Here is a 25,771-nt window from a genome sequence, read left to right as displayed (position 1 = left end):
GGGAATTGGTGATTATAGATATGGAACATGTGGCAGGTTAGGAAAGTTTGAAGAAATACCTAGCCAGTTCTTTGATTTCCCACAGAAAATATATAATGAAGCTGTATTACTTAGGGAGCTGCCAGGAGGCTGCCCTGAGGATTAGGAGGCAGCATTTCAAGCATGAGTTCAAATGGTGGAGGACTTGGCTTGGATGTTATGGTTTTCCTACTTTATCATGGTGGGATTTGGACCCCAGCCATCAAACCCAAGAGAACAATTTATGTTACTGTACTTGGAAGCCCCTGACCTAAGTCCTCACTCAGTGGTTGACTCCCTGAATGATTGGCCCTGGCCACAGAGAAGACTCATCAATTGTTCTGATCATCATAGAAGTCTTCATTACAGATGAATGAAGGTTCTGCTGGCTCTGAATATCAGCATAGTTCCAAATCTGCAAACCCAAGAGATGTGTCTGAACAGCAGAAGAGAGATTATCAAGGATTCTTGGGTTGCCTGAGTTGAGACGGACTCCAGCCCCCCTCCATTAGCAGGTTGGGCTGTTTTTGCTTCAGGATGGGGCTGATTCATGAAAATTTTTCTTAAGTACAGGCAGTTATCATTTTGTAGAGTTCCAATATGCACTATTGGATACATTCCAATTAGTACTGAAAACACATTCATTTTTCCTTAAATTTCTTATTCCCCTAATCTCATTGCTTTAGTTGTATTTATGATTATATGATGAATTGAAGATCTGAATGAAGTGTGATTACTTATCTTCTGGTCTATAATGACTCTCTCAAGAATGTAGACAAATACTGAAATTCTCAGAAAGTCTGAAGGATTACATGGGACCCCAAATTGGGTATATATTTGGTGATATTTAAAGAGAATTCACTTCTGAAGCCAACACAGAAAAAAATGTTCTACTTTTCTTATTAAATAAGTCAGCCTGAAGACTGACCTCTCACACTCTGCCTCCCCTTCCATATTCAAAAGAATATAAACTTTTGAAACAAAATTATTTTATGTAGTTTTTATTCAATGGTTTTCTATTGCTAAATGGATATAAAAATATAGTGATGAGTAAATTAAACAAAGGAGTAAATTTAAAAATCTGCCATGATTGAGAAAGTAAAACAAAAGGCATTAAAGACTTGTCAAGTTACTTTGCATTTAAAAGGCTAAAAGCAGCTAGCAAATAACTATGCTTCCAGAGCAATAGAGCTGATTTTGTGGGGGCGGGGCATAGCATTAGGGAGAAACCTTTTTTGAGGGGCAAGATTAAAGCCCCTGCCCCCACCAAGGTTCTTGGTTCAGGATCCCCAGGTGAAATATAAGCAGAATCTTACATTTGACATGCACGGATTCCAGCAGTATTCCTGGCACATCATGATACTCAGTTTTTGTGAGAAAGATGGATGGTGTCACATGGATGGTATGATCACAGACTTATACATATGTGATACCTGTGGGACTGTGGCATGTGACATTCAGGCTGGGACAGGGACTCAGACTTAGCCCATGCCTACCAAATACATGCAAACAAATAGAGCCCACTCTTCACAATCCCTCAGTTTGGAGATCTTACTGAGTACAAAGTCTGCTAAAAGGGAAATTTTTTCCCAACAGAAAATTATTAAATACTGGGGTTCATTAATCTGTGAAACCTCCTTCCTACAGGCATTTAAATCTTCGTTGTGTTTTATCTATAATGAATTAGGTATGGTATTGCCTGAAGCCTAGCAAAATAGAATTAAATTGTTTACCAAAGGAAATGTTACATAGCTCCCTAAGGCTTTACACAGGTAATTTATAGTCTCAAGGATAATTGCAATCTTTTCTAAGATGGGTTGTGACTAGCAGCCTTTCAAAGCCTCATGTGTTTTCATAAAGGTGAATTGGAAGACTAGGCCTATATCTAGTATAATGCTAGATCTACAGATACCTGATATATACAACTAGATGATGGTGGTTAAACTAATAGAAGCCAAACTTAACTCTCTCCATCAAAAGTTACGTGTACCAAAAAAAAAAAAAAAAAAAAAGTTATGTGTACCAAAGTAAGTGGATGGTATAAAACTATGTTTATGAATTCATTTGTTCAATTGCCAGAGATTCTGTTTAATTTTTATTATAACTCCTTCTTGGACATCCCTGAATTTTCCAGAAAGTTGGACTAACATAAATACAGTTGTATGCACCAGGTATAACTCATTAATGTTCTCTTTATTCACTTTAATTTTTCATTGTTGTTTGTTTTAGTTCTGAGCAAGACAAAGAAGAATGGATCAAGGTAAACCTGATTTCTATTTTCATTTTTGTTTTGTGGTAACCTCTGTATGTGTACCAGATGTGCACATATTGTTGTATTATGCACATATTGTAGTCATCAGGATAAGGTCATTTAATTTTTAAGGTGATTTCCATCCTAAATATTTGTTTAATAAAGTGTTTTTATTAATTTGCATGTGATACTTTAATATCTGCTTTGAATTTCATGTATATTTTAGGCACTTCAAGAGACTATTGATGCTTTCCATCAGAGGCATGAAACTTTCAGAAATGCAATTGCCAAGGATAATGACATTCACTCAGAGGTTTCTGTAAGTTGAATTAAATTCTTTAAGTTCTTTTCTCTTTGCAGTTGCAGAAGATCTATCTAGTTATTTTGTTACCCAGTCTTTTCCCTTTGCATTGCCAAAACTGGCTATTTGGACAGGATCTCATTTCTTCTTAGATGAATACAATAGAGTGCCTTTTCATGCTGCTTCAATGTCTTTGAACTTTTTTTTTTTCTCTCTCTTTTTCTGGATCTTGAGTTTCAGAACATGGTATGAGCAATGTTGTTAAAATTCTTTTTAAAATAAATAAATGAATGAACGGATGGATGGATGGATGGAAATGACAGTTTTTGCCATTAAAATTGAATCTCTTTCCTTTTTAGACTGCTGAGCTAGGAAAAAGAGCCCCAAGATGGATCCGAGATAATGAAGTTACAATGTGTATGAAATGCAAGGAGCCTTTTAATGCCCTGACGAGGAGAAGGCATCATTGTCGAGCATGTGGACATGTATGTGAGCTTTCTTGGTCATTAAGGTTGTTAGTCACTATATAAGTGTTGTAAAATCATTAACTTGGAAAAACACAAAGAAATCATTCAGTAAATCACTTAGTTGATAAACTTTTGTTGGTGATAACTTTATGCAAAGCACTGTGCTGGGTCCTGGAGAAAAACTGGTAAGCAAAATGGTAGCCAGCTTCACAGAGCGCACATTCTAATGGAGAAAACAGACCAGATTAACAGACAAGCATTTCAAATGACTATAAATACAATAAGAAATCAAGAAGTTAAAATGGGGAATAACGGTAATGGAAGAGGATTTGGAACCAATTTTAGTTAGAAAAATGAAGACCTATCTGAGGCGTTTGATATTTAAGCTGATGCCTAAAAGGTGAGAAAGAGCTAACCATAAGAAAGAAGGCAGGGGCTTCCCTGGTGGTGCAGTGGTTGGGAGTCTGCCTGCCGATGCAGGGGACACGGGTTCGTGCCCGGGTCCGGGAGGATCCTGCATGCCGCGGATCGGCTGGGCCCGTGAGCCATGGCCACTGAGCCTGTGTGTCCGGAGCCTGTGCTCCGCGACGGGAGGGGCCACAACAGTGAGAGGCCCGCGTACCGCAAAAAAAAAACAAAAAAGAAAGAAGGCAGGAAGAGCATTCAGGCAGTGAGAGTTGTATGTCAAAAGCCCTGAGGTAAGATAGAGCTTCATCTATTCTTTTTAATTTTTAAATTTTTCCTTCCTTCCTTCCTTCCTTCCTTCCTCCCTCCCTCCCTCCCTCCCTCCCTCCCTCCCTCCCTTCCTTCCTTCCTTCCTTCCTCTCCTTTCTTTCTTTCCTTTCCTTTCCTCCCTCCCTCCCTTCCTCCCTCCCTTCCTGCCTTCCTTCCTTTCTTTTTGCGGTATGCGGGCCTCTCACTGTTGTGGCATCTCCCGTTGCGGAGCACAGGCTCTGGATGCGCAGGCTCAGCGGCCATGGCTCATGAGCCCAGCCACTCCATGGCATATGGGATCTTCCTTGGACCTGGGCATGAACCCATGTCCCCTGCATCAACAGGCGGACTCTCAACCACTGTGCCACCTGGGAAGCCCAATTTTTTTATTTTTAAAAATAACTTTATTTATTTATTTTTGGCTGCATTGGGTCTTTGTTGCTGAACACAGGCTTTCTATTTATTTGCAGTGAGTGGGGGCTACTCTTCGTTGTGGTGCATGGGCTTCTCTCTGCAGTGGCTTCTCGTTGCAGCGCATGGGCTCTAGGCATGCGGGCTTCAGTAGTTGTGGAACGTGGGTTAAGTAGTTGTGGCCCACGGGCTCTAGAGCACAGGCTCAGTAGTTGTGGCACATGGGCTTAGTTGTTGTGCAGCATGTGGGATCTTGCGGGACTAGGGCTCAAACCCATATCCCCTGCATTGGCAGGCAGATTCTCCACCACTGCGCCACCAGGGAAGCCCTGATCTATTCTTGAGACTGCCAAAAGGTCATGTAGCTGGAGCATAATGAGCAATCTAAGAAATAGGAAGATAAATAATAACCAAAGGAGTCAATGACTTTGAGAAAATATGAGATGGAACCTATAGCTTAAGTAGAAGTTCAGACTTTTGATGGGGAGAGGGAAACTTCCCTCCATTATAACGGAAAGGATAAAGGGAAAGATGAGTGGAAATGTGGGTGTGTTTTTGATTTGGTGGTGGGAAATGAGGGAATTTAGGTCTGATAATATCTATATATTCATTGAAGTATGAGGAAGAGTCATCATCTGAAAGTGAAGGGGGAAGTAAGAGGGAGGGGGGAGATTTGAGAAAGAGAGCTAAGTATGTAATAGTTGTCTCTGGGCAGGAAAAAATGAGCCTACCAAAGAAACAAAGATGCCTATTAGAGGTTTATGGTTATAAATTTAAAAGGACACACTAGTCCATTTAATGGAATGAAATATCTCTAACAAGATTCAGCAACTCAAGCCAGCTAAGGCAGTTGACAGGTTTTCAGGGATTGAATTGTTTCATATGGAAAGAGTGAGAAGGAAGAAAGCATGACCTGAAGTTGGAGAGAAGTAGCAGTAGGTTTTGGAGGGCCTTGTAAACCAAGTTGAAGATTAATACTTTCTTCTAAAAAGCAACACATAAGCATAGAGAAGGGTAGGCATTGTAGTGTCATGACTGAATGTATTATTAGCATGCTTTCGTGCAACAGTTTTTATTGATAGTACATTCAGATTATTCTCAATTACATTGCAGATTTATTCTTCCTTTTTACCTAAGTTTTGACTCAGTGAGACAGTTTTATAATCAAAATCAAATTGATAGCAAACATCTTTTTTTTCCCCCCTCAGTGTAAGACTTTTTTAAATCTCTCATTGAGTTTGCTTGAAATGATTTCAGATATTGACATACTTGCTTTCAGTAAACAAACAAAAATATGAATGTACTGTGACATACTTTGAAAATAAATATTAGTTGATATGAATTTGCAGTTACAGACATGTCTAATTTTAAATCCTAGTGTAATTTCATTGGAAGTATGAGAAAACAATGAACAATTTTTTATTATGAATTTTACATGATGTGAATCTAAACCGAAAGTTTTACTAATATTTAATTTCTTAAATATAGTTTGTCCACTATAAATGAGGGAAAATATTCTTCTAGAAGCAAGAAGATAATTTTATTTATTTATTTGGCTGCATCAGGTCTTAGTTGCACCACGCGGGATACTTGTTGTGGCATGTGTGATGTTTCATTGCAGGACGCAGGCTTCTCTCTAGTTGTGGCATGTGGGCTCCAGAGCATGCAGGTTCAGTAGTTGTGGTGCACGGGCTCTCTAGTTGTGGCACATGGGTTCTAGAGTGCGCAGGCTCAGTAATTGCAGCACGCAGGCTTAGTTACCCCACAGCACGTGGGATTGTAGTTCCCCCACCAGAGATTGAACCCACGTCCCCTGCACTGGAAGGCAGATTCTTAACCACTGGACCACCAGGGAAGTCCCCAAGAAGATAATTTTTTAAACTGCAAGGTTATTTTTTAAACAGGTACTATAAATAGCAAAATACACAAGGACAATTTCTCATAGAGCTTACAGCCTAGTTAGGGTGACAAACATTAATCGAAAAATCACACAAGTATATGATTACAAATTGTGATCAGTGCATGCAAAAAGCACATGGAGGGCTTCCCTGGTGGCACAGTGGTTGAGAATCTGCCTGCTAATGCGGGGGACACGGGTTCGAGCCCTGGTCTGGGAGGATCCCACATGCCGCGGAGCAACTAGGCCCATGAGCCACAACTACTGAGCCTGCGCGTCTGGAGCCTGTGCTCTGCAACAAGAGAGGCCGCAATAGTGAGAGGCCCACGCACCGCGATGAAGAGTGGCCCCTGCTTGCCACAACTAGAGAAAGCCCTCGCACAGAAACGAAGACCCAACACAGCAAAAATAAATAAATAAAAATTAATAAACTCCTACCCCCAACATCTTCTAAAAAAAAAAATAAAAGCACATGGAACTTTAATAGCACAGTGATAAGAGATGGGCTGTATTCTGGAAGTTGGAGGAGTCTTCCTTGAGGAAGTGAAATTTGAGTCAGTATCTGAAGGATGAGCAAGAGTTAACTCACTGAAGCAGAGATGAGAGAGGGAGGGAACAGAGCACTCTAGGAGCTGTAAGAAGCCAGTGTCACTGAAGATAGAGTAAGAGAGGTAAATCATGCAGGACTTTATAGGCCATGGTTAAGAATTTGTTCCTTATCCAAGAGCAAAGGGAAGACTTTAAAGAAATTTAAATAGAAGAGAAATATATCAGATTAGCATTTTTAAGGAAGCATCTGATGCCATTTGGAAAATAGCTTGGAGGGGATCTTAGAGTAGTGGCCTGGACTCCAGTAGGAATGCTACAAGGACCAGTCGTGAGGCTATAATGGTCCAAACCAGGACATTGATAGCTTGGACTCAGGTAATTGCAAGGAAGATGTAGAAAAATGGACAGATTGAAAAAATATCTAGGAGATAAAATCAGCAGGACTTTATAACATGGTGAATCTATGGGGTGAGGTAGAGAGAGGTATCGGGATGACTCCTAGGTTTCTGACTTGCCATAACTGGTTAGGAGGCTGTGCTATTTCCAGCGATAGAGAGTACTCTGAGAGGGGAACAGGTTGGGAGGGACGAAGTGTGATAAGGAGAAAGCTGGGAGCAAGGTAGACCATGAATTCACTTGGGGAAGATATAAAACGTCCAGAGGTATGAAGTGTAATGGTCTGGACCAAGCCTTTGAAGAGCTCCTACCTTTAGGGCCAGGAAGAGAAGGATGAGCAAGCAGAGCCCATCACAAACAGCATTATAATACATGACAAATACTCCAAATGTTCATGGGGATATTGTTAGTCTGATAAAAATTTGCCCTTTACATTTAACTTTTTCTCATTTATTATTACCTATAACTGATTATTGCTTAAATCTTGTTATTTTTAAAATATGATTATTCACTCTTCTTTATTTTTTCTTAATTTAAGGTGGTTTGTTGGAAGTGTTCTGATTATAAAGCTCAACTTGAGTATGATGGTGGTAAATTGAGCAAAGTTTGTAAAGACTGTTATCAGATAATAAGTGGATTCACAGACAGTGAAGAAAAGAAAAGAAAAGGAATTTTAGAGGTATGAAATATTAAATATTGGATATCTTTCAGATTTTTATACTAGAAACAGAATTTTTTTAACTCTGAAGAATACAAATAATATATTTTGTTATTTCTCTTAGTATTTAATAATTTGGACTATGATGAGCAAGATTTATATTTTTCTTCTATTGCTGACTCTTGCGGTCATGCTCAGTTGTACAGAAAGATGAGGGACAGTGCTATGTTAACCAATGTGCATTTGAGAGTAAATCCAGTCCTTCCTTGGCATCTGCGGGGGATTGGTTCCAGGACCCCTACAGATACCAAAATCCGCGGATGCTCAAGTCTCTTATATACAGTGGCGTGATACAGCCAGCTCTCCGTATCCTTAGGTTCTACATCCACAGATATGGAGGGCTGATTGTGTATTGATTTTGTGAAGGTAGCTGTGGTCAAATATTAGAGTATTAATTGACATCTCTTCTAATGCCCAACTTACTACTATATATTTTTTTTTAAGAGGAAAGCTTTTCTCTCAGTTTCATCATATTGGCTTTGAAAATACTGTATGATATTATTAAAATTTAGATTAAAGTCTTATTACCTGAAAAACTCTTCCAACTTATTGCATTAAAAGAATCATTTAATGGCCAGTGACAGTAATCTGAGAACTACGTTGAAATATTACTGAAATGTCTCACAAGTAAGTTTGATTCATGTTTTAGATAAATTCAGACCTCCCAAACCTAGGAACTGTAATGCGACTAGTATCTGAAATAAGTTTTACACCCAAAGATATTAACAACATAAGTAATAAACTACATAATAAGGGCTTTTTGACAGAAAGTTCAAGATAGCCTGGAATTATGTGAAGAATAAACTCATGATCAAAACTCTTATGTATCAAAAAAAAACTCTTATGTATCTAAAATCATAGACATACTTGGTTTATTAAGAATTTCTACAATTTATTTAAGAATCAATGAGTGTTTATTGAACCCTACACTGTATAAACATACAAAAAGTCATTTCTGTTAACTGAAGAAGGATCATAAACTTCAAGGTCCACTTGAGGTTAAAGTACAGGCCCACAAACTATAACTCTGCATTCTTCTAGGATATAGATGTTGCTTGTATGGCAGACCAGAGTGGACTTTCTCTGGCAGGGAAGGTGGAAAGACATGCTTCAGTAGCTTCCAGAAACACAGTCTCGAAAGACTGAACAGCAGCAATGGATGAGACTGGCATAGAATAATGAGTCAAATAACTTGTTTTAAGAAGTGCATTTCAGGCTGTATCTATGAAATAAAAATCTCTAGGTAGTTTTCTAGAAAAACCTGTACTTAGAGGAAAATTAATCAATTACTTTTTAGGTTAACACATTTAATCAAATGTATTTATAGTGTGAAGTCCGTAAGTAGAAGATAAGTGTGGATGTGTGCATATGCACACACACATACATATATATTTGAAACTTACTCATAACAACTAGTTTGTTATGTCCTCTAGACCAAGGATCAACAAATTTTTTCTGTAAAAGGGCAGAGAGAAACTATTTTAGTCTTTGCAAGCTGAAAGGCAAAACTGAGAATATTACTTCTAAAACAAGAGAGAAAACAAATTTTCTCAAATTTTTATTGACAAATTTAAAAGTAATAATTTAGTATAATTTTTGTAATATGGTAATAAGAAGTATGGAATTCCTTTGGGGGAGGGGAGATAACATTTCACTTAGTTGGAGTCCAAAGTTTTCGTACTCTAGATCATCAGATTGATTTTAAATGGTCATCTGTAAAAACTCTGCTTACCTCACAGGCCATATAAAAACAGGTGGTGGGCTAGCAGTCCATTGTTTGCCAGTCAATGCTTCTTAAACTATCTGTGATGAAGGGCCAGTTTTACTTTCTAAACCATCACAGCTCAGTATTTTTGTAAAATACACAATTATGTGCTTGGGTATCATCACAAGTCAGATTGCTATAAAAGTTTCTAAATGCTTACTCTTGCTTTCTGTGCTTATCTCGAACTGGTAGCAAAGCAGTTTGCAAACCAGCACTGTTCAGTGGATGACACTGGATTTGAGAGATAGAAAATAGATGCAAACCAGTTGCTTTCCATGATATGTGTAATAGAAACCATCATTTAGTCAAAGAGTTTTGTTCCCTTTTTAGCCAGTGATTTACGTATTTGGAGACAAAGCAGAAAACCGTACATGGCTCCACAAAGAGTTATTGCAATTTAAAAAACTTTAAAATTATCTCAGGTATAGAACAAAGGTTGCTGGTAAGTATTTGCCTTTTTGCTATTGCATTCTTACATAGTGACGTTGGTATAGCATTGTGGCTAAGAGTTCAGACTCTGGGTCCAGACTCAAATCCGAGCACACCAATTCCTAAATCTTAGGAAAGCTATTTCATCTCTAAACCTCATAATAATGCAAGTAATAACTTTTTGGTGTTGGTGTGAGGATTAAATGATATAAGTAGTGAGCTAAGAAAAGTGCCTTCATAGTAAGCAGTCAATAAATGTTTAATTTTATTTAAATTACAGGTCTGGTAATACAGTTAAAATTGACTTAATTCATCATGGATCTAGATGAATGTTTAAATAATAATTGCAGATGAACCTTCTCTAGACAATCCCAGGAGACATTTTATATAAACACATTGTAATTTATGAATGTTACCTTAAGTTGAATTACCTCTCTATCTGGTTCATTTTGTGTTCATTCACTCTCTCTCACTGCTTCTTTCCATCGTATTTTCTAGATCGAATCTGCAGAAGTGTCTGGAAACAGTGTGGTGTGCAGTTTTCTTCAATATATGGAAAAGTCAAAACCTTGGCAGAAAGCTTGGTGTGTGATCCCCAAACAAGACCCTCTTGTGCTGTACATGTATGGTGCCCCCCAGGTATCTAAACTTCATCTTTCTGAAGGGACGGAGGGAGGCCAGTAGACACTGAACTTAAAATCCTTCCATTACTTCTCTATAGAACAAGAGAATTCACACAGTTTCACTATTTTTCATTATAATTGAAAAATAATAAGTAACTAAAATTCAAGTTTATTTAGACTGATTCCTTCTATAGCCAATAATTTCTTCAGCTTGTGAATCATTTGCCCCCTTCTCTCATTCCTATTTAGTGGGTTTGAGAAAATGTGAGTTGAATTAGGAAAGGGCACGGGGAGAAGAGGTTGAATCAGAGGGAGAGGCAAGAAGAAGGAGCATTTTTAATGATGGGAAATATTAGTAAGCCTTTTTTTTTTTCCTGCATGGAGGGATACTTGAAAAAGAAAGGAATGTGAGAAGGTGAATTTAAATCAACCTTGGATTAACATTATCCAATAACAATTTTTTGAGACCTTATGTGAACGGATCTGAGATAAATATATGGGAACAGCAGACATGCACCAGGCACTATGGATCGTGTTGTGCTTAAAAAACCAACAACACTTAAATCAATTGTGCACTCACCTGGAAACATATAAAAATTTTCATGTACCTCTTGTGTTTTAGCCTATATCTACATTAAGTGCTAGTAAAACTTTATTTTAGAAATAGACTAAAAATGCTGAGATATGTGTGTGTGTGTATGTATGTATTTTTAATTGAAATATAGTTGATTTACAATATTGGGTAAGTTTCAGGTATACAGCCCAGCTATTCAGATATATATATATATATATATTTCTTTTTTAGATTCTTTTCCCTTATAGGTTATTACATAATATCGAGTATAGTTCCCTGTGTTATACAGATCCTTGTTGGTTATCTATTTTATACATAGTAGTGTATATATGTTGATCCCAGCCTCCTAATTTATCCCTCCTCCCACCCCCTTTTCCCCTTTGGTAACCAAAGTTTGTTTTCTGTGTCTGTGAGTCTCTTTCTGTTTTGGAAATAAGTACATCTGTTGTCTTTTTTTTTTCTTTTAGATTCCATATATATCATAAGCGATATCATATGATATATGTCTTTTTTAAAATTTATTTATTTTATGATATATGTCTTTATATGGCTTACTTCACTTAGTATGATAATCTCTAGGTCCATCCATGTTGCTGCAAATGGCATTATTTCGTTCTTTTTTATGACTAATATTCAATTGTATGTATATATACCACATCTTCTTTATCCATTCATCTGTTGATGGACATTTAGGTTGCTTCCATGTCTTGGCTACTGTAAATAGTGCTGCAGTGAACATTGAGGTGCGTGTATCTTTTTGAATTGTGGTTTTCTCTGGATACATGCCCAGGAGTGGGATTGCTGGATCATATGGTAGCTCTATTTTTAGAGCTGTTCTCCGTACTGTTTTCCATAGTGGCTGCACCAATTTACATTCCTACCAACAGTGTAGGTGGGTTCCTATTTCTCCATACTCTTTCCAGCATTTATTATTTGTAGACTTTTTGATGATGGCCATTCTGACCAGTGTGAGGTGATAACCTCATTGTACTTTTGATTTGCATTTCTTTAATAATTAGCGATGTTGAGCATCTTTTCATGTGCCTTTTGGCCATCTGTATGTCTTCTTGAAGAAATGTCTGTTTAGGTCTTCTGCCCATTTTTTGATTGGGTTGTTTGGTTTTTTATTCTGTTTCATTGTTTTTCCTACATTCTTTTCCTGTCCATAAGTAAATTGATGCATGAATGAATGAAACAACAAATAGAACTGCATTTGATAATGAAATCATCATTAACATTTGCTGGTTTTGTACAGTAAGATGACTATTCTTCCCTTTTACACTGAATGAAGAACTGAATGGGCTCCCTCACAGGGAAAGAGGTGTGGGGTCAATGAACTCTAGCTGATTTAGGTGTCAGCACTCATTCATCAGTTCACTCAGGTGACGTTACGGGTGGCCTCATACACAAGCACTGTGCTAAAAGCACTGGATCCCCATCTCTCTCCATGGAGAGTTCACAGTGCGAGTCTGTGGAATGGTTGTAAGAAAGGAGGTTTAGTGGGCGCCGGATCACATCTCACCATGTTTTTTCTTTATGTACCATGCTTTTTTCTTAGGATGTCAGAGCCCAGGCCACTATTCCACTCCTGGGCTACATTGTGGATGATATGCTGAGGAGTGCAGACCTGCCACACAGTTTCAAACTGACCCAGTCCAAGTCTGTGCACAGCTTTGCTGCAGACAGTGAAGAACTGAAACAGAAGTGGCTGAAAATCATCCTTTTAGCTGTCACAGGTGAGACGCCAGATGGCCCTAGTAAGCATCCAGCCACTTTGGACGATCATCCTGAACCTAAGAGAAAATCAGAATGCTGAGTTCCAGGGCCTACTGCAGTATGGAGGGGGGTCTCAAGATTTACAGCTCAAAACATTCTCAGCTCTCCTTTTTCATCTCTTAGCACTTTATGTTGAAAAATACAGGCTCATAAATGCATCTTTGGGGGGACTATTTTCCTATGTTTATGTACTCTTACTGAAATTAATGTGTAGAGCCATTCTACCCATAAAGTTTGAAATAATGTGAAAAATAGAGCATTTTTTAATGAGCTATTCCTTGAATATGTACTTTTGTCTTGGAAAAAACTGGTGTCAATTCTATCACTTCAGGTTAGAAAAGGCCACTTTCATTTAAGAAATCCTTTAATGTCTTCACTTACACATGTAGGATTTATAACAGTTTGAAAGATATACCTCCATGTTGCCAAAATAGATCCACGTTAAAAATAAAAAATACAGGGACAGTTTAGGCTATTAACTTATTTAATTTAGTTTATAAAGCTCAAGCTGCATAAATGATGTACATTCTTTTAAAACAAAAGAAAAAGAACAAATTGTTGGTATTCAAACTTTCAACTTATTAAGATACTTGTTTTTGTAGAAATACTTCTAAGAATAAAATATCTTAAGTATATAGCAATTATGTATATATAGTATTAAATACAAATATATATATATATATATATATACACACACACATTATACATGCTTTTCTCTTCAACTTTAGGTTCATATTTGTCTCTAATTTATTTTTTAAATACACAGCATGTTTTATCTTGGAATTGACCAGTGTTCTAAACTTAAGAAATGTTTTTGGTGATTTATGTTTAACTGATTGACATCTAAGGGTCTTGATATTTTTATAATAAAAAGCTGTAATTTATGTGGCATGGGATATATTAGTGAATTCCAACAGTATTTTTAAAGTACTATTTTTCTTTGTTCTGTGCCTATTTAAAACAGTGCCTCTCTTTGAAGGTGCTAATAATACCTACTTAAATATAAGATGAGGGTTTAATTAATGCTTCAGTCTTGATTATTCTGAGATAAGTGCATTTTGGTCACTGGGATGGTCAAGTCATACAGGTTATTTTACCTTTTACAATCCTCTAATTGTTGCAGCAGTTAATATCAGCATGTACAAGATACCTGACCTTACACAGAACTGGGACATATGGAAACTACATTTATTGTTATGTTTTTCTTTCCCATAAGACTGTTAATTGTGGTTAAATGAGGACTATATATAATTAACACTTAAGATAACTGTGTGGGCCTATTCGTTTGTCAGATATGAAACAAAATTCACATGGGATAACCTATGATTGAGGGGGATGGATAGGTAATTAAGAAAGTTTATCCTCAACTCTTTAAACCACCTCATTAAAGAAGAGTGGGGAAAAATACAATATAAAAAAGCAATATTTTAATGGCAGGTTTTTCTGGGGGGTACAAGATGATTGACGACAGTTTGAGCATTCTTTTCCCTTTTATCCTCTGGGGAATTTTAATAGACAAAATGTGATTCCTTGTCACAAAGGCTGCTTTTTATTATATTGTAATTGTGATTAAAATCTCACATTAAGTTGGCTATTTAAGTTCATCCTTTCCTCAAAATTAGATATCTCTCTCTTTTTTTGTTTTTCTCATTTACTCTGTCATTTTCCAAATATTGTCACTTTTTAATGCATCTGTCTGCTAGAAATCGACAAGAATGGCCCCACTATCCTCGGCCTTTGAGGATTACACCTTAAATGTAGATTAGCTTCACTCAGAATTTGAGATTGCCACACATCTATTCAGGCCCTGTTTTTTTTTAAGAAATATTTGAAGTATCTCTTTTTTTCCCCCCACACCCCTAAGGAGCAGATAAACTAATTATAGTGGGCATGATTAGGTTGCCTTCGTCTGTAAAAGGAACACCAGCCATGATCCATCAACATTAAACCAAATACTTAGAGCCAAAAAAAGATAAAGGTAGCTTCTTAGGCCCTATTAAATTAAGGACAAATTTTTAATTTTTTACATTGATTCTCTTTTCTAGTTGCCAACCGTGTGTGTGTTTGTGTTCAGGGGTGGTTATTGAGGTTGAACTACGGCTCTAGGTGATGCTTTGGTTTTCTTAATCTCAAGAAAAGAGAAGCAATAAAAATGTAGAATGATTAACAGGAGAAGGTGACTTCTGTAAATGTGGATAGAAAAATGGAAATGTAAAAGCCAATTAGAAGATTTACGAGCCAGATTATTTTTGAAAACAATTTTGAACAACAAGAAGATTACACTTGCCCTACAAATAAGTTCTGCTGGAATGGAAGTAACATGAACACATTCAAGCTTTGGCTCAATAAATATCAAATGTTATTTAATTTAGATTATTTAAGGAATACTCATGTAAAGAGAATATTTATTATCATGCTCTTAACATTATCTTTAATTTGTTTTAAAAAATAGAAATATTAGTATTAGAAGAGAATTTCTGCTTGTCCAGTCACCATCTTCACATTCCACATGTTCTTTTGCCAAGCACAAAGAGAAGCAATGAAGCAGCCTTACCTGTTTCTTATTAAAGAATCATGAATGCTTTTACTTGGAGAAAGGCAAAGGAATACTCTTAGCCATTTAGAAACACTCAACCAAAAGACCTCAAAATGTGATTGTCTGGTTACAAGAATAATCTGTCTTTTGCTTTCTGAGACACCTGAGCAGTCATGACAAATTGAACCTAGAAAAATAATTGGTTGTTTTACTATTAAAACCAACATTCCATTCTGGTCTTATTCTTTATTTTCTCTAAATCATCTTTTTTTTAAAGTGCCCTTTCTCTAAACTTAACAAAATACTTCTTTGATAAAACTGCTATTTTTTATAAAACATTCCAGTTTTCTCAACATAAATTTTGCTTTATTGAAAGTCTACCAATGAAATGTAGTGCAGACTTATCTCCAGGTTTTAAGTGGGACCCAATAATGAAAAATGCCACCAGCCACTTTTGTAATAATGGCATCTATAATGCCATTATGTATGCAAGCAATAAAACTCTACAGGGTAGGTTTTACACTGAACTTTTAATGTGAATGTTCCTAGCCACAAGGGTATAGAAAATTAACTCCTAGGAGTGATACTGTGATTCAAATTGCTCAGTACAGGGAAAAGAACGTATATGTGGCGGGGGGTGGGGTGGGGGAGGGACAACATTATTCCTTGGATTCAAGTAACCATCAAAATCCTTTTTATTTTACTTTAAAGTTTTTTAAAGCCTTTTTTTTTTTTTTGCAAAGGGTATGTATGGGTGGTTAAAAACAGTTAAAGCACATCTGCACTACACATTTCATTTTCCATGAAGTTTAATATAGCTTGGTGTACTTATACTCACTGGGTAAGCTACCCAAATTAAAACAACAACAACAACAGTTTTTTTAAATTACCACACTTTTTATTGTCTTTGTGGAAACAGGAAACAGATCTAAATTCCCCTATAAATTTTAGATCTCATTTCTGGTTATACTCAAAGCCTTAAGTTCTTATTCTGAGCATATGTAATAATGATTTTCCTGAGCTGGATATATCCTGAGGAAAAGACACCAACAGGAGCAAATAAACTTCTAGGGAACAAAGGTCTTTTTTTCTTTTTTTTTTTTTCTTTTCCAGGTATCCTTGCTATAATGCACAGTAGAAAATACATTAAATCTTTCTACATCACATAATGTTCCTGTTAGCGGATCTAAGATTAATCACATGGTATTTATAAGCTAAAATTAATTCAAAAGGCAAGAATGTCGTAATGTCTTCATTCTTAACTTTTGTATTCTTCAAGAATATATTAATATAAAATCTGTGGCTAACCTGTTCTTATTCTTAGGACTATACTGGACATCTGTAGTGGATCATGTTACTTTTTCATTCTCATCCAATTTTAGTAAAATCAAATTGCTTTTATTTTCATATTACTATCTACTATAGAGTCTCCAGATTTAGAAAATAGGAGTATGATATATAAAAGACCACTAGATATACTTTTAAAACCCTTTCTCTGACTTTATGCATACATGTATATATGTAAAAGCAATGTTGATTTCCAATTCTGTTTTTCCGTAAGAATGAAATTTTTATAGAAAGTATTCTTTTTAACTTAAATATTTTAACATAAATTATGTACATGGATTTTTAGTATAATTCATTCTTATGTATGCCCTGTAATCATGTTGTCATGAAAGGGTAACTTTGCTTTCTTTACTGATGTGGTAGAGAGGAATAAGATTAGGAACTGAAACAAGCAAGAACAGACAGAGAGGTGGACAGAAAGAGTCCCTTGGACTCCAAATCAGAGCAATATATGCTAAGATAAATGAAAAACACTTAAACTGCAGAGGGATATAAACTACAAGATGTAAATCTATGTAATTGCACACTGATGGGATCCATTACACCTGGGCCTTTCACCTTGCCCTCTAAATTATACCACTAGTATCTTGTCATTACTTTTTCTTTAGACCTAAAAAAAAGAAATAATTCTATTGGACTATTTTCTGCACTGTTTACTGACATAAAAAATCCCTCTAAAGTCAATCATGGTCTGTATTCTACTTTATGGACTGAACATTTGGCAGAAAATAGTGTCTTTTCTGTCTTTTGAGATGAAATAGCACATGGCTTCTACAAGATAGTTTTTAACTCATTGGGGGGTCACTGAGAGTTACATGATGTTTACCCCTTCCTAAAATTCATTATAGATTGAATTAGTGTGATTAGGTAGATTTAGTGAGAAATTAAATCAAGAAATATTGTAGCATATTTGAATAAGTAAATACCAAATACATAGAGTGATATATATATATATATATATATATATGTATATATATATATATGGGTTTGGGAAGAGACATAATAGTCTATGGGGACCATTATGATAACAGAATTACATTATATATTACACATTGTATGGATGTTGAAATGTATCGCTTGGGGAGGGGTGTCTCCCTTCATTAGCAATCATGTCTGTATATAAAACTTTGGAGGTTCTTGTTTGTTGTACCAAACTAGCATTTCATTTTATGAGTGACAATTGACTGATATTCTTGAATAAGTGTTATCTGGGTTTTTGAATTGTTGACTGATCAATTTGAAATGTATATTAGCAAAATTTTAGAATTAACTCAAATGTGAGAAAGTATACACAAAAAGTAATTTTTCTCTTCTAGCTATATGAATGTAAAATACTTGCAGATAGTGTATATATTGTGTAACATATGTATATTTGGTCATAAAGGCAGAGAATTGGAAACATTGTAAAATTAAGCACTTTAATTCCTATTAAATATTAAATACTTGTATCTTGTAAATAAATACATCTTTAAATGAATTCGAAAGACTTAGCTGTTATTTGAGCTAGGATTATATATGTTCAGTTCACAGTGATTTTGGTTGTCAGAAATTTTGGTTGATTCAGAAAAAAGTTACTCCTTAAGGTACTGATGTTCCTTTCCACCTCCAATCCCACCAAAACCTGTGTAAATATTTCAAGAATAATATTATTCAGCATTATTTCATAAGTAAAATATTTCCAGAGATAATCCTTTTTAGACATTTATTACCTTTTTCAGGCCTTGAAGAACTATTTATTGATACTTACAAGCAGTTGACATCAGCTGTTGCCCTTGGTCCATCGATATAACTTGTTTGCATCCACCTTACACCAGAATGGAAATTGTGGCGGAGAGAGCCAGTGTGGCCTATTTCAGAGCTTCTCAAACTTTAATATACATAGAAATCACCTGAAGATCTTACTCAAATGCAGATTCTGATTTAGCAAGGTCAGTGATGAGGCATTTGTTGTTAACAAGGTCTCTGGTGGTGTTGATGCTCCTCAAATCATTCTTGGAGTAGCAAGCTTAGAGTGGAAGGGACTTAGTCATAGACAACTGGCTAGAAATCCCTGGCTCTGTCACTTACTGTTTGTCACTTCAGGCATGAACTCCTCCTTGAAAAGTTGTGGCCCTTAAATGAGATAATACTATAGTATATTGCCTGGCCCATAGGAGACATTCAGTAAGTGATTGTTAGTATTATTAATAGAGATCATTTAGTTAACAGGCAAGTTTGCCACCCTGACTATACATTAGAATCACCTGGGGAGTAGTTAAACCAAGCCATGCTCCGGCCTCACCCTCAGAAATTCTATTTGTGGGGGTTGGGCTGTGGGCATGAGTATTTTCAAAAATTCCCCAGGTGATCCTGATGGGAAACCTCACTTGAGAAACTGATTGCATATTTACTCAGTGCTTGGTCCTATGTTAAGCATTCTATAACACATTATCCCACATAAGCCTCACAACAGCACTCCTAACATTTTCATATAAGTAAGCAGGTTTAGAGAGGTTAAGTAATTTGTCACTCAGCTCTTGATGTCCTCTCTTCCTCCCTTAACCCTCCCTTACAGTTCAGTCATTACAGTCACTCCTTTGCATTCAGTTCACTCTCTAGCTTTGTCTTACTTGTTTGGCAAAACCAAAACCTGGTTGACTCAACTCTGTCTTCTCCATGCCTACAGCCATGCAGCTGAACAAAATGAACAGCTATACTGATTGGTCTCATTTTAAATTCATTACTAGATTACCATTTCACACCTCCTTTCTCCTCAAACCTCCAACACCTTCTCCCTCATCCTCCACCCAGCTGATGACCTTCTTCCCTACTTTACTCAGAAAATTAAATTGTCAGGGAACTTCCACAGCCTCCCACAACCGAATCTACCCATCTACCAGCACAGGTTCCACGTAGTCTATCTTCCTGCCCATCCATGTTCTTGCTTAAATCTGGTCTCTACTTGAGTGCCATATCCTACCCCCACGCACCTTCTCAAGGATGCTGCTCCGGCCATTATCCTTTTCTTATACGATATCAGTTTTCCCTCTTAACTGAATATGCCTATCAGCAAACACATCTGTTATAATTTTTCCCAACCTAAATAAACCTCTTCACTTCACTTCCCCTGCCAGCTGCCATATTCCCCTCCCTTTTGGAGCAATAGTTGAATTTTCTATATCTGTTTCCAATTCCTCTCTTCCCATCCTTTCCTGAATGTACTCCAGTCAGGCCGAACAACCGATCTTTCCCCATAAAACCTACTCTATCCATAATTTTCTCCATCTCAGTTAATTGCAGCTCTGCTTTTCAAGTTGCTTAGGCCAAAAGCTTTCATCTTTGACTCCTCTTTTTCTGAGACTACACAGCCAGTACATCAGGAATTTATATTAGCTCACCTTCAAAATATACCTAGACTCAGATTCTCTTTCACCAGTTCCACCGCTATCTACCATTCTGGCCTAAACCATCATCATCTCTTGCTACATTATTTCAGTAGCTTTCTAATTAGTCTCAAGTCTTCCAGTCCTCCCTCCACCCTTCCATTGTTAAATAGGCAGTCAGGGAGTCTGTTAAAACACAAATCAAATTATGTTGCTTCGGGCTTCTTTGGTGGCGCAGTGGTTGAGAGTCCGCCTGCCGATGCTGGGGACGCGGGTTCGTGCCCCGGTCCGGGAGGATCCCACATGCCGCGGAGCGGCTGGGCCCGTGAGCCATGGCCGCTGAGCCTGCGCATCCGGAGCCTGTGCTCCGCAACGGGAGAGGCCACAACAGTGAGAGGCCCGCGTACTGCCACAAAAAAAAAAAAAAAAATTATGTTGCTTCTTTACCCCAGTCCCTCCAGGGGCTCCCATTTCACTCAGAATAAAAGCCAAAGTCCTTTGCCCTCACATGGTTCTATGTCTCTGCCACCCCCCACTCTCCTACCCCGTACCATACATTTTGCTTTTACTGAAGCAAGCCAAGTACACTTCAGCCTTACATCACAGACACTGTTCTTTCTTCCTGCAGTGCTCCTTCCCCAGATGTCTGCATAATGAACAGCTTTTGCAAGTTAAAGCCTGCTCGGATCTCACCACCACCTCATTTAACTGCCTCTGCTGCAACAGCACCCCATGCTGCCCTAATCTGATCTGTTTTTTTCCCGTAGCTCTTAACATCTTGTTATGAATTAGATAATTAGCTGTTTATTTTTTATTGTCTGTCTACACCTGCTAGAACATAAGCTCCATAAAGGTAAGGATTTTTATGTTTTGACCACTGATGTCCCCAATCCGCAGTACTTGGGGTTGCTTGGCACATTGTAGGCACTCAGTAAATACTTACGTGGTGGGACTTCCCAGGCAGTCCAGTGGTTAAGACTCTGCTCTCCCACTGCAGGGGGCACGGGTTCCATCCCTGGTCGGGGAACTAAGATCCTGCATGCTGCACAAAAGCTAGGTTATATAAAATTACAAAAATGAACAGAACTGTTCTTCCAAAACATCAAATTGTTATGGGTATAGACCTTTGGAATAGAGGCTGAGAGGAAAAGAAATCAACATTTTATATAGCTAAATTGTTTTAATAACAAAGCTAGATTCCTGATAGCGTTTAAAACATAGTCAAGGACTTCAAAATACAATGGTGAAAATCTTAGTTAACCTTCGCACGACGGATTCTTGCTTTTTAAATAATGTCTCAGCCCACTCTCACCACCACTACCACCACCACACCTGGTCTGTGAGGCAATTAGAGGCAGCTGGTTACTGTTCCAGAGGAGCCAGAGGTGATGAAAGATACATGTCCTGAGGAAGTGGGGCTGGCAGAGTGGACCTGACACAGGGTTTGGATAATGAGCTCCCAGTCTGGAGTCACTCTTTTATAGAGGAAATGATTCATGTGTTGTTTTGGTCTTGTATTTAAGTAAAAACAAATCCAGGTTGCTTTGTCTTAATAAAGGAAACTCTGCTTTTATACAGTGAGATTGGACCATGTAGTCCATTATGGTGTTTTCACAAGAAAAATTATTTTTAGATCACTTACATATATGGTTATCATACACTGAACAAAATTAAGTATATTGTTTCTATATAGAATCATGTCCAAAGGTGGAAGAAACATACCTCATCCTAAAGATCATCTTGTAGTTTTTCAATATCTTTTCCATCAGTTTGTGTATATGTATGTCTGTGTGTGTGCTTCGGGAGTGGAAGGCAGGCAGGCACAGACCACAGGGAGAATGAACCAAAGGGTCCAGGCTCACAGTTGTAAATACAGGAGAAGGAACGCTCAATAAAGAAAAAACATTTGCTAAAAAATCTTGATACTTTTCTGAGTATACCTTTTTTGTTGAGTTTTGACTTTTGAGCCATCTTAGTGTTTTATATACACAAACACACATAATAAAAAATGAAAAAATCTGAAATGGGGCTTCCCTGGTGGCGCAGTGGTTGACAGTCCGCCTGCCGATGCAGGGTACACGGGTTCGTGCCCCGGTCCGGGAAGATCCCACATGCCGCGGAACGGCTGGGCCCATGAGCCATGGCCGCTGAGCCTGCGCATCCAGAGCCTGTGCTCCGCAACGGGAGAGGCCACAGCAGTGGGAGGCCCGCGTACTGCAAAAAAAAAAGAAAAAAGAAAAAAAAATCTGAAATGGAATATAAATACAAATGAACATATGTCAAATAATAGCAAATGAATAACATAACCACTCTGAAGATAAAAATTAGAACTAATACACACTTTTGAACACAGTATGTTGACTATACATGCTTAAACTAAAGGCAAATCGAATTATAAATACTGAATTCTAGGTCATTGGTTTGTTTTACCCAGTGGTATGACTTAGCATTTCTAACATTACTTTTACTGAGTTCAACTGAGCAAATAATAGGTTGAGCATAATGGGAGCCAAATTTCTCAGTGTCAGAGAAGGCAGTTTCAATATGGAAAAGGAGGAACGTGATACTAAATTCTGTGTTGTTGGACTAGAATTACAGGTATCAGTATGAACACATGATTTTATAAAGTTAGCTAGCTAACTGGGTATAGATAGTTATAATACATTTATAGACATATGTGTATGTGTTTGTGTGTGTACACGAGCATATATTTCCTAGCTGACTGCTGTGAGGGTCTAGAAGCAATAACAACCCTGTAGCAATGAGCATACCTATGTTGGTTTCTAAATACCATTTCCACTAAAAGGAACCAGAACTCCCTGAAAAACTAGCTGATTCTAGAGCTAGAGCAGAGAAAACTGAATTTTCTCTGCTCTAGCTCTAGAATGCCAGAAAGTGAAAAAGTACCCAAAGAATGATGGGGACATGTCAAAAGACCCAGGAGTCAGCTTGAAGAGGCTCCAGCTGGCAAAATCTCGGACAGTTGAACATGTCATTGAAGTGGGAGGGGGAAGGGGAAGGAACGATGGTAATTGATTAAAATCCATTGAATAAAATAGGAACACATGGATTCAAACTGATAATGAATGAATGAATGAGGAAAAATGAAAAACTCTTCCCTGGAATTTCCTGGCAGTCCAGTGGTTAGGACTCCGTGCTTCCACTGCAGAGGCCATGGCTTCGATCCCAGGTTGGGGAACTGAGATCCCACATGCGGCATGGGGTGGCCAAAAATCAGTCAATCAGTCAATCAACAAGTAAATAAAAATGTAAAAAGAAAAACTCTTCCCTATAATAGAATGCAAACAAGTAAATGTAGAAGGAATAAGAAAGTTAAAAAAATAGCATTTGACAAAACATTGTAATAATTCAGGTAAGAATCATCAATGGATACTATAACTAACGGGTAAAAAATTCTTGAAGACAAGTATATCTACGTAGTCTCAAAGTTGTACCCACAAAATTCTTATTAATTACAGAAGGGAAAAAAAATAACTTTACAATGGAAAAACTTGGTGGACAGCACCTTAACCAAGTTAATATCATCAGTAAGGACAAACTGGTATCATGGGCCTCTTGATCTGAAGCACTAAGGACACAGCATCGCTTCTGTGGTAATCCTGCCAAAAGTGAAGAACCTCAACCTAATCATAAGGAAATAACAGACAAACCCAAACTGAGAAATATTCTTCGGAATACTTGGTCTATATTCTTCAAAAATGTTAAGGTCATGAAATACAAAGACAGACTGAGGAACTTTTCCAGAATAAATGACTAAAGAGACATTACAGCTAAATGCAATGTGTATGTAATCCTGGATCGAACCTAGGCCAGAATATTTTTTTCTACTATAAAGTTTTTATTGAGGCCATTGGTGAGAAATTAATAACATCTGGATTAGATCATCACATTATATCTGTTAATTTTCTTGTTTCAGCAAGTTGCAATGTAGTTATGTAAGAGAATATCCTTGTTCTTGAAAATATTCAAGTATTTCAGGGTAAAAATGCATCATGTCTGCAATTTACTGTCAAATGGTTCAGAGATGAAAGAGGGAGAGATAATAATTAAGCTAATGAAGTAAAATGTTAATAGAGAAACTAGACAAGGGTAAACTAGAGTTTTTGTAATATATTTCTAACTTCTGTTTAGGTCTACATGTACATCTGTGCTCCCAATGAAATGGGCACTGGTTCCATCCCTGGTTGGGGAACTAAGATTCCCGCATGCCGCTCAGCGTGGCCGAGAAAAACAAAACAAACAAAACCCACAAAACATGTACAGGTATTTCAAATAAAATTTTTTAATGTTTTTATGGAGTTTAACCCAGCTATTTTCCTGAGATGTTTTGTAAGCCAATTGCAACTTTCCTTTACTTCATCTCTCTTCATACAAATAAAAATTATTTCATAAAAATATATAAAGAAAAGCAACTTAAATTGTCCCAGGAAAAAACAATAGTATAAAGAGATAGTTTGTCTTGAGTCATTCACTCATTCAACATTTAAATATTGAGTGTTGCTCTTTTCCGGTTATCGTGGCACAAGGCACCATGAGCAGCAAAGTCTCCCACGACACCCTCTATGAGGCGGTGCTGGAAGTCCTGTATGGGAACCAGTGCAAGGGCCGGAAGGTTTTGGAGCCAGTGGCCCTTCAAATCAGCCTGAAGAACTGTGACTCTCAGTAAGAGGAACGCTTCTCAGGCACTGTCAGGCTTAAGTCCACTCCCCGCCCCAAGTTCTCCGTATGTGTTCTGCAGGACCAGCAGTATTGTGATGAGGCCAAGGCTGTGGATATCCCCCGCATGGACATCGAGGTGCTGAAGAAACTCAACAAGTATAAGAAACTGGTCAAGAAGCTGGCCAAGAAGTACGATGCCTCTTTGGCTTCAGAGTCTCTGATCGAGCAGATCCCACGAATACTGGGCCCAGGCCTGAATAAGGCTGGCAAGTTCCTTTCCTTGCTGACCCACAATGAGAACATGGTGGTCAAAGTTGATGAAGTCCATGATCAAGCTCCAGATGAAGGAGGTGCTGTGTCTGGCAGTGGCTGTTGGCCACGTGAAGATGACATATGAGCTTGTGCACAGCATCCACTTAGTTGTCAACTTCCTGGTGTCGTTGCTCAAGAAAAATTTGGCGGAACATCCAGGCTTTGTACATTAAGAGCACCATGGGCAAGCCCCAGTGCCTTTACTAAGGAACAGCTTAATATGCCATACTCCCACCATTAAAATAAATAAATAAATAAATATTGAGTGTTTCCTATATGCTGGTTGCTTATTGTATCAATATTTAAGGTCTACGATTACTTTGAATATACTGACAGTAGGTTTCTTTCTTTTTTTGAAAATTGTAAAGCACTACAGCATTTATTTATTTATAACATCTTTATTGGAGTATAATTGCTTTACAATGTTGTGTTAGTTTCTGTTGTATAACAAAGTGAATCAGCTATACGTATACATATATCCCCATATCCCCTCCCTCATATGTCTCCCTCCCACCCTCTCTATCCCACCCCTCAAGGTAGTCACAAAGCACGGAGCTGATCTCCCTGTGCTATGAGGCTGCTTCCCACTAGCTATGTCAATGCCACCATCTCACTTCGTCCCAGGTTTTATTCCTGTCCTGCCCC

General features: G+C 37.5%; 1 protein-coding gene and 1 pseudogene across 1 annotated transcript in view; both read left to right on the top strand.

Annotated features, from left to right (window-relative positions):
* FGD4 (FYVE, RhoGEF and PH domain containing 4) overlaps positions 1-22,007 on the top strand; it is a 204,901-nt gene extending 182,894 nt beyond the window's left edge. Inside the window, exons 12-19 of the mRNA XM_060166600.1 lie at positions 2,248-2,278; positions 2,496-2,588; positions 2,930-3,055; positions 7,543-7,683; positions 10,415-10,555; positions 12,672-12,849; positions 18,491-18,700; positions 20,763-22,007. Coding sequence (XP_060022583.1) covers positions 2,248-2,278; positions 2,496-2,588; positions 2,930-3,055; positions 7,543-7,683; positions 10,415-10,555; positions 12,672-12,849; positions 18,491-18,561 — 781 coding nt within the window. The 3' untranslated portion in view covers positions 18,562-18,700; positions 20,763-22,007. The remainder of the gene's footprint in view (positions 1-2,247; positions 2,279-2,495; positions 2,589-2,929; positions 3,056-7,542; positions 7,684-10,414; positions 10,556-12,671; positions 12,850-18,490; positions 18,701-20,762) is intronic.
* A 2,679-nt stretch (positions 22,008-24,686) lies between these two features.
* Positions 24,687-25,333, top strand: LOC132528970 (large ribosomal subunit protein uL1-like; annotated as a pseudogene).
* The last annotated feature ends 438 nt before the right edge of the window (positions 25,334-25,771 follow it).

Source organism: Lagenorhynchus albirostris, chromosome 11 (genome assembly GCF_949774975.1).
Source record: "Lagenorhynchus albirostris chromosome 11, mLagAlb1.1, whole genome shotgun sequence".
NCBI lineage: Eukaryota > Metazoa > Chordata > Mammalia > Artiodactyla > Delphinidae > Lagenorhynchus > Lagenorhynchus albirostris.
This window is presented reverse-complemented; position numbering and strand designations above follow the sequence as displayed.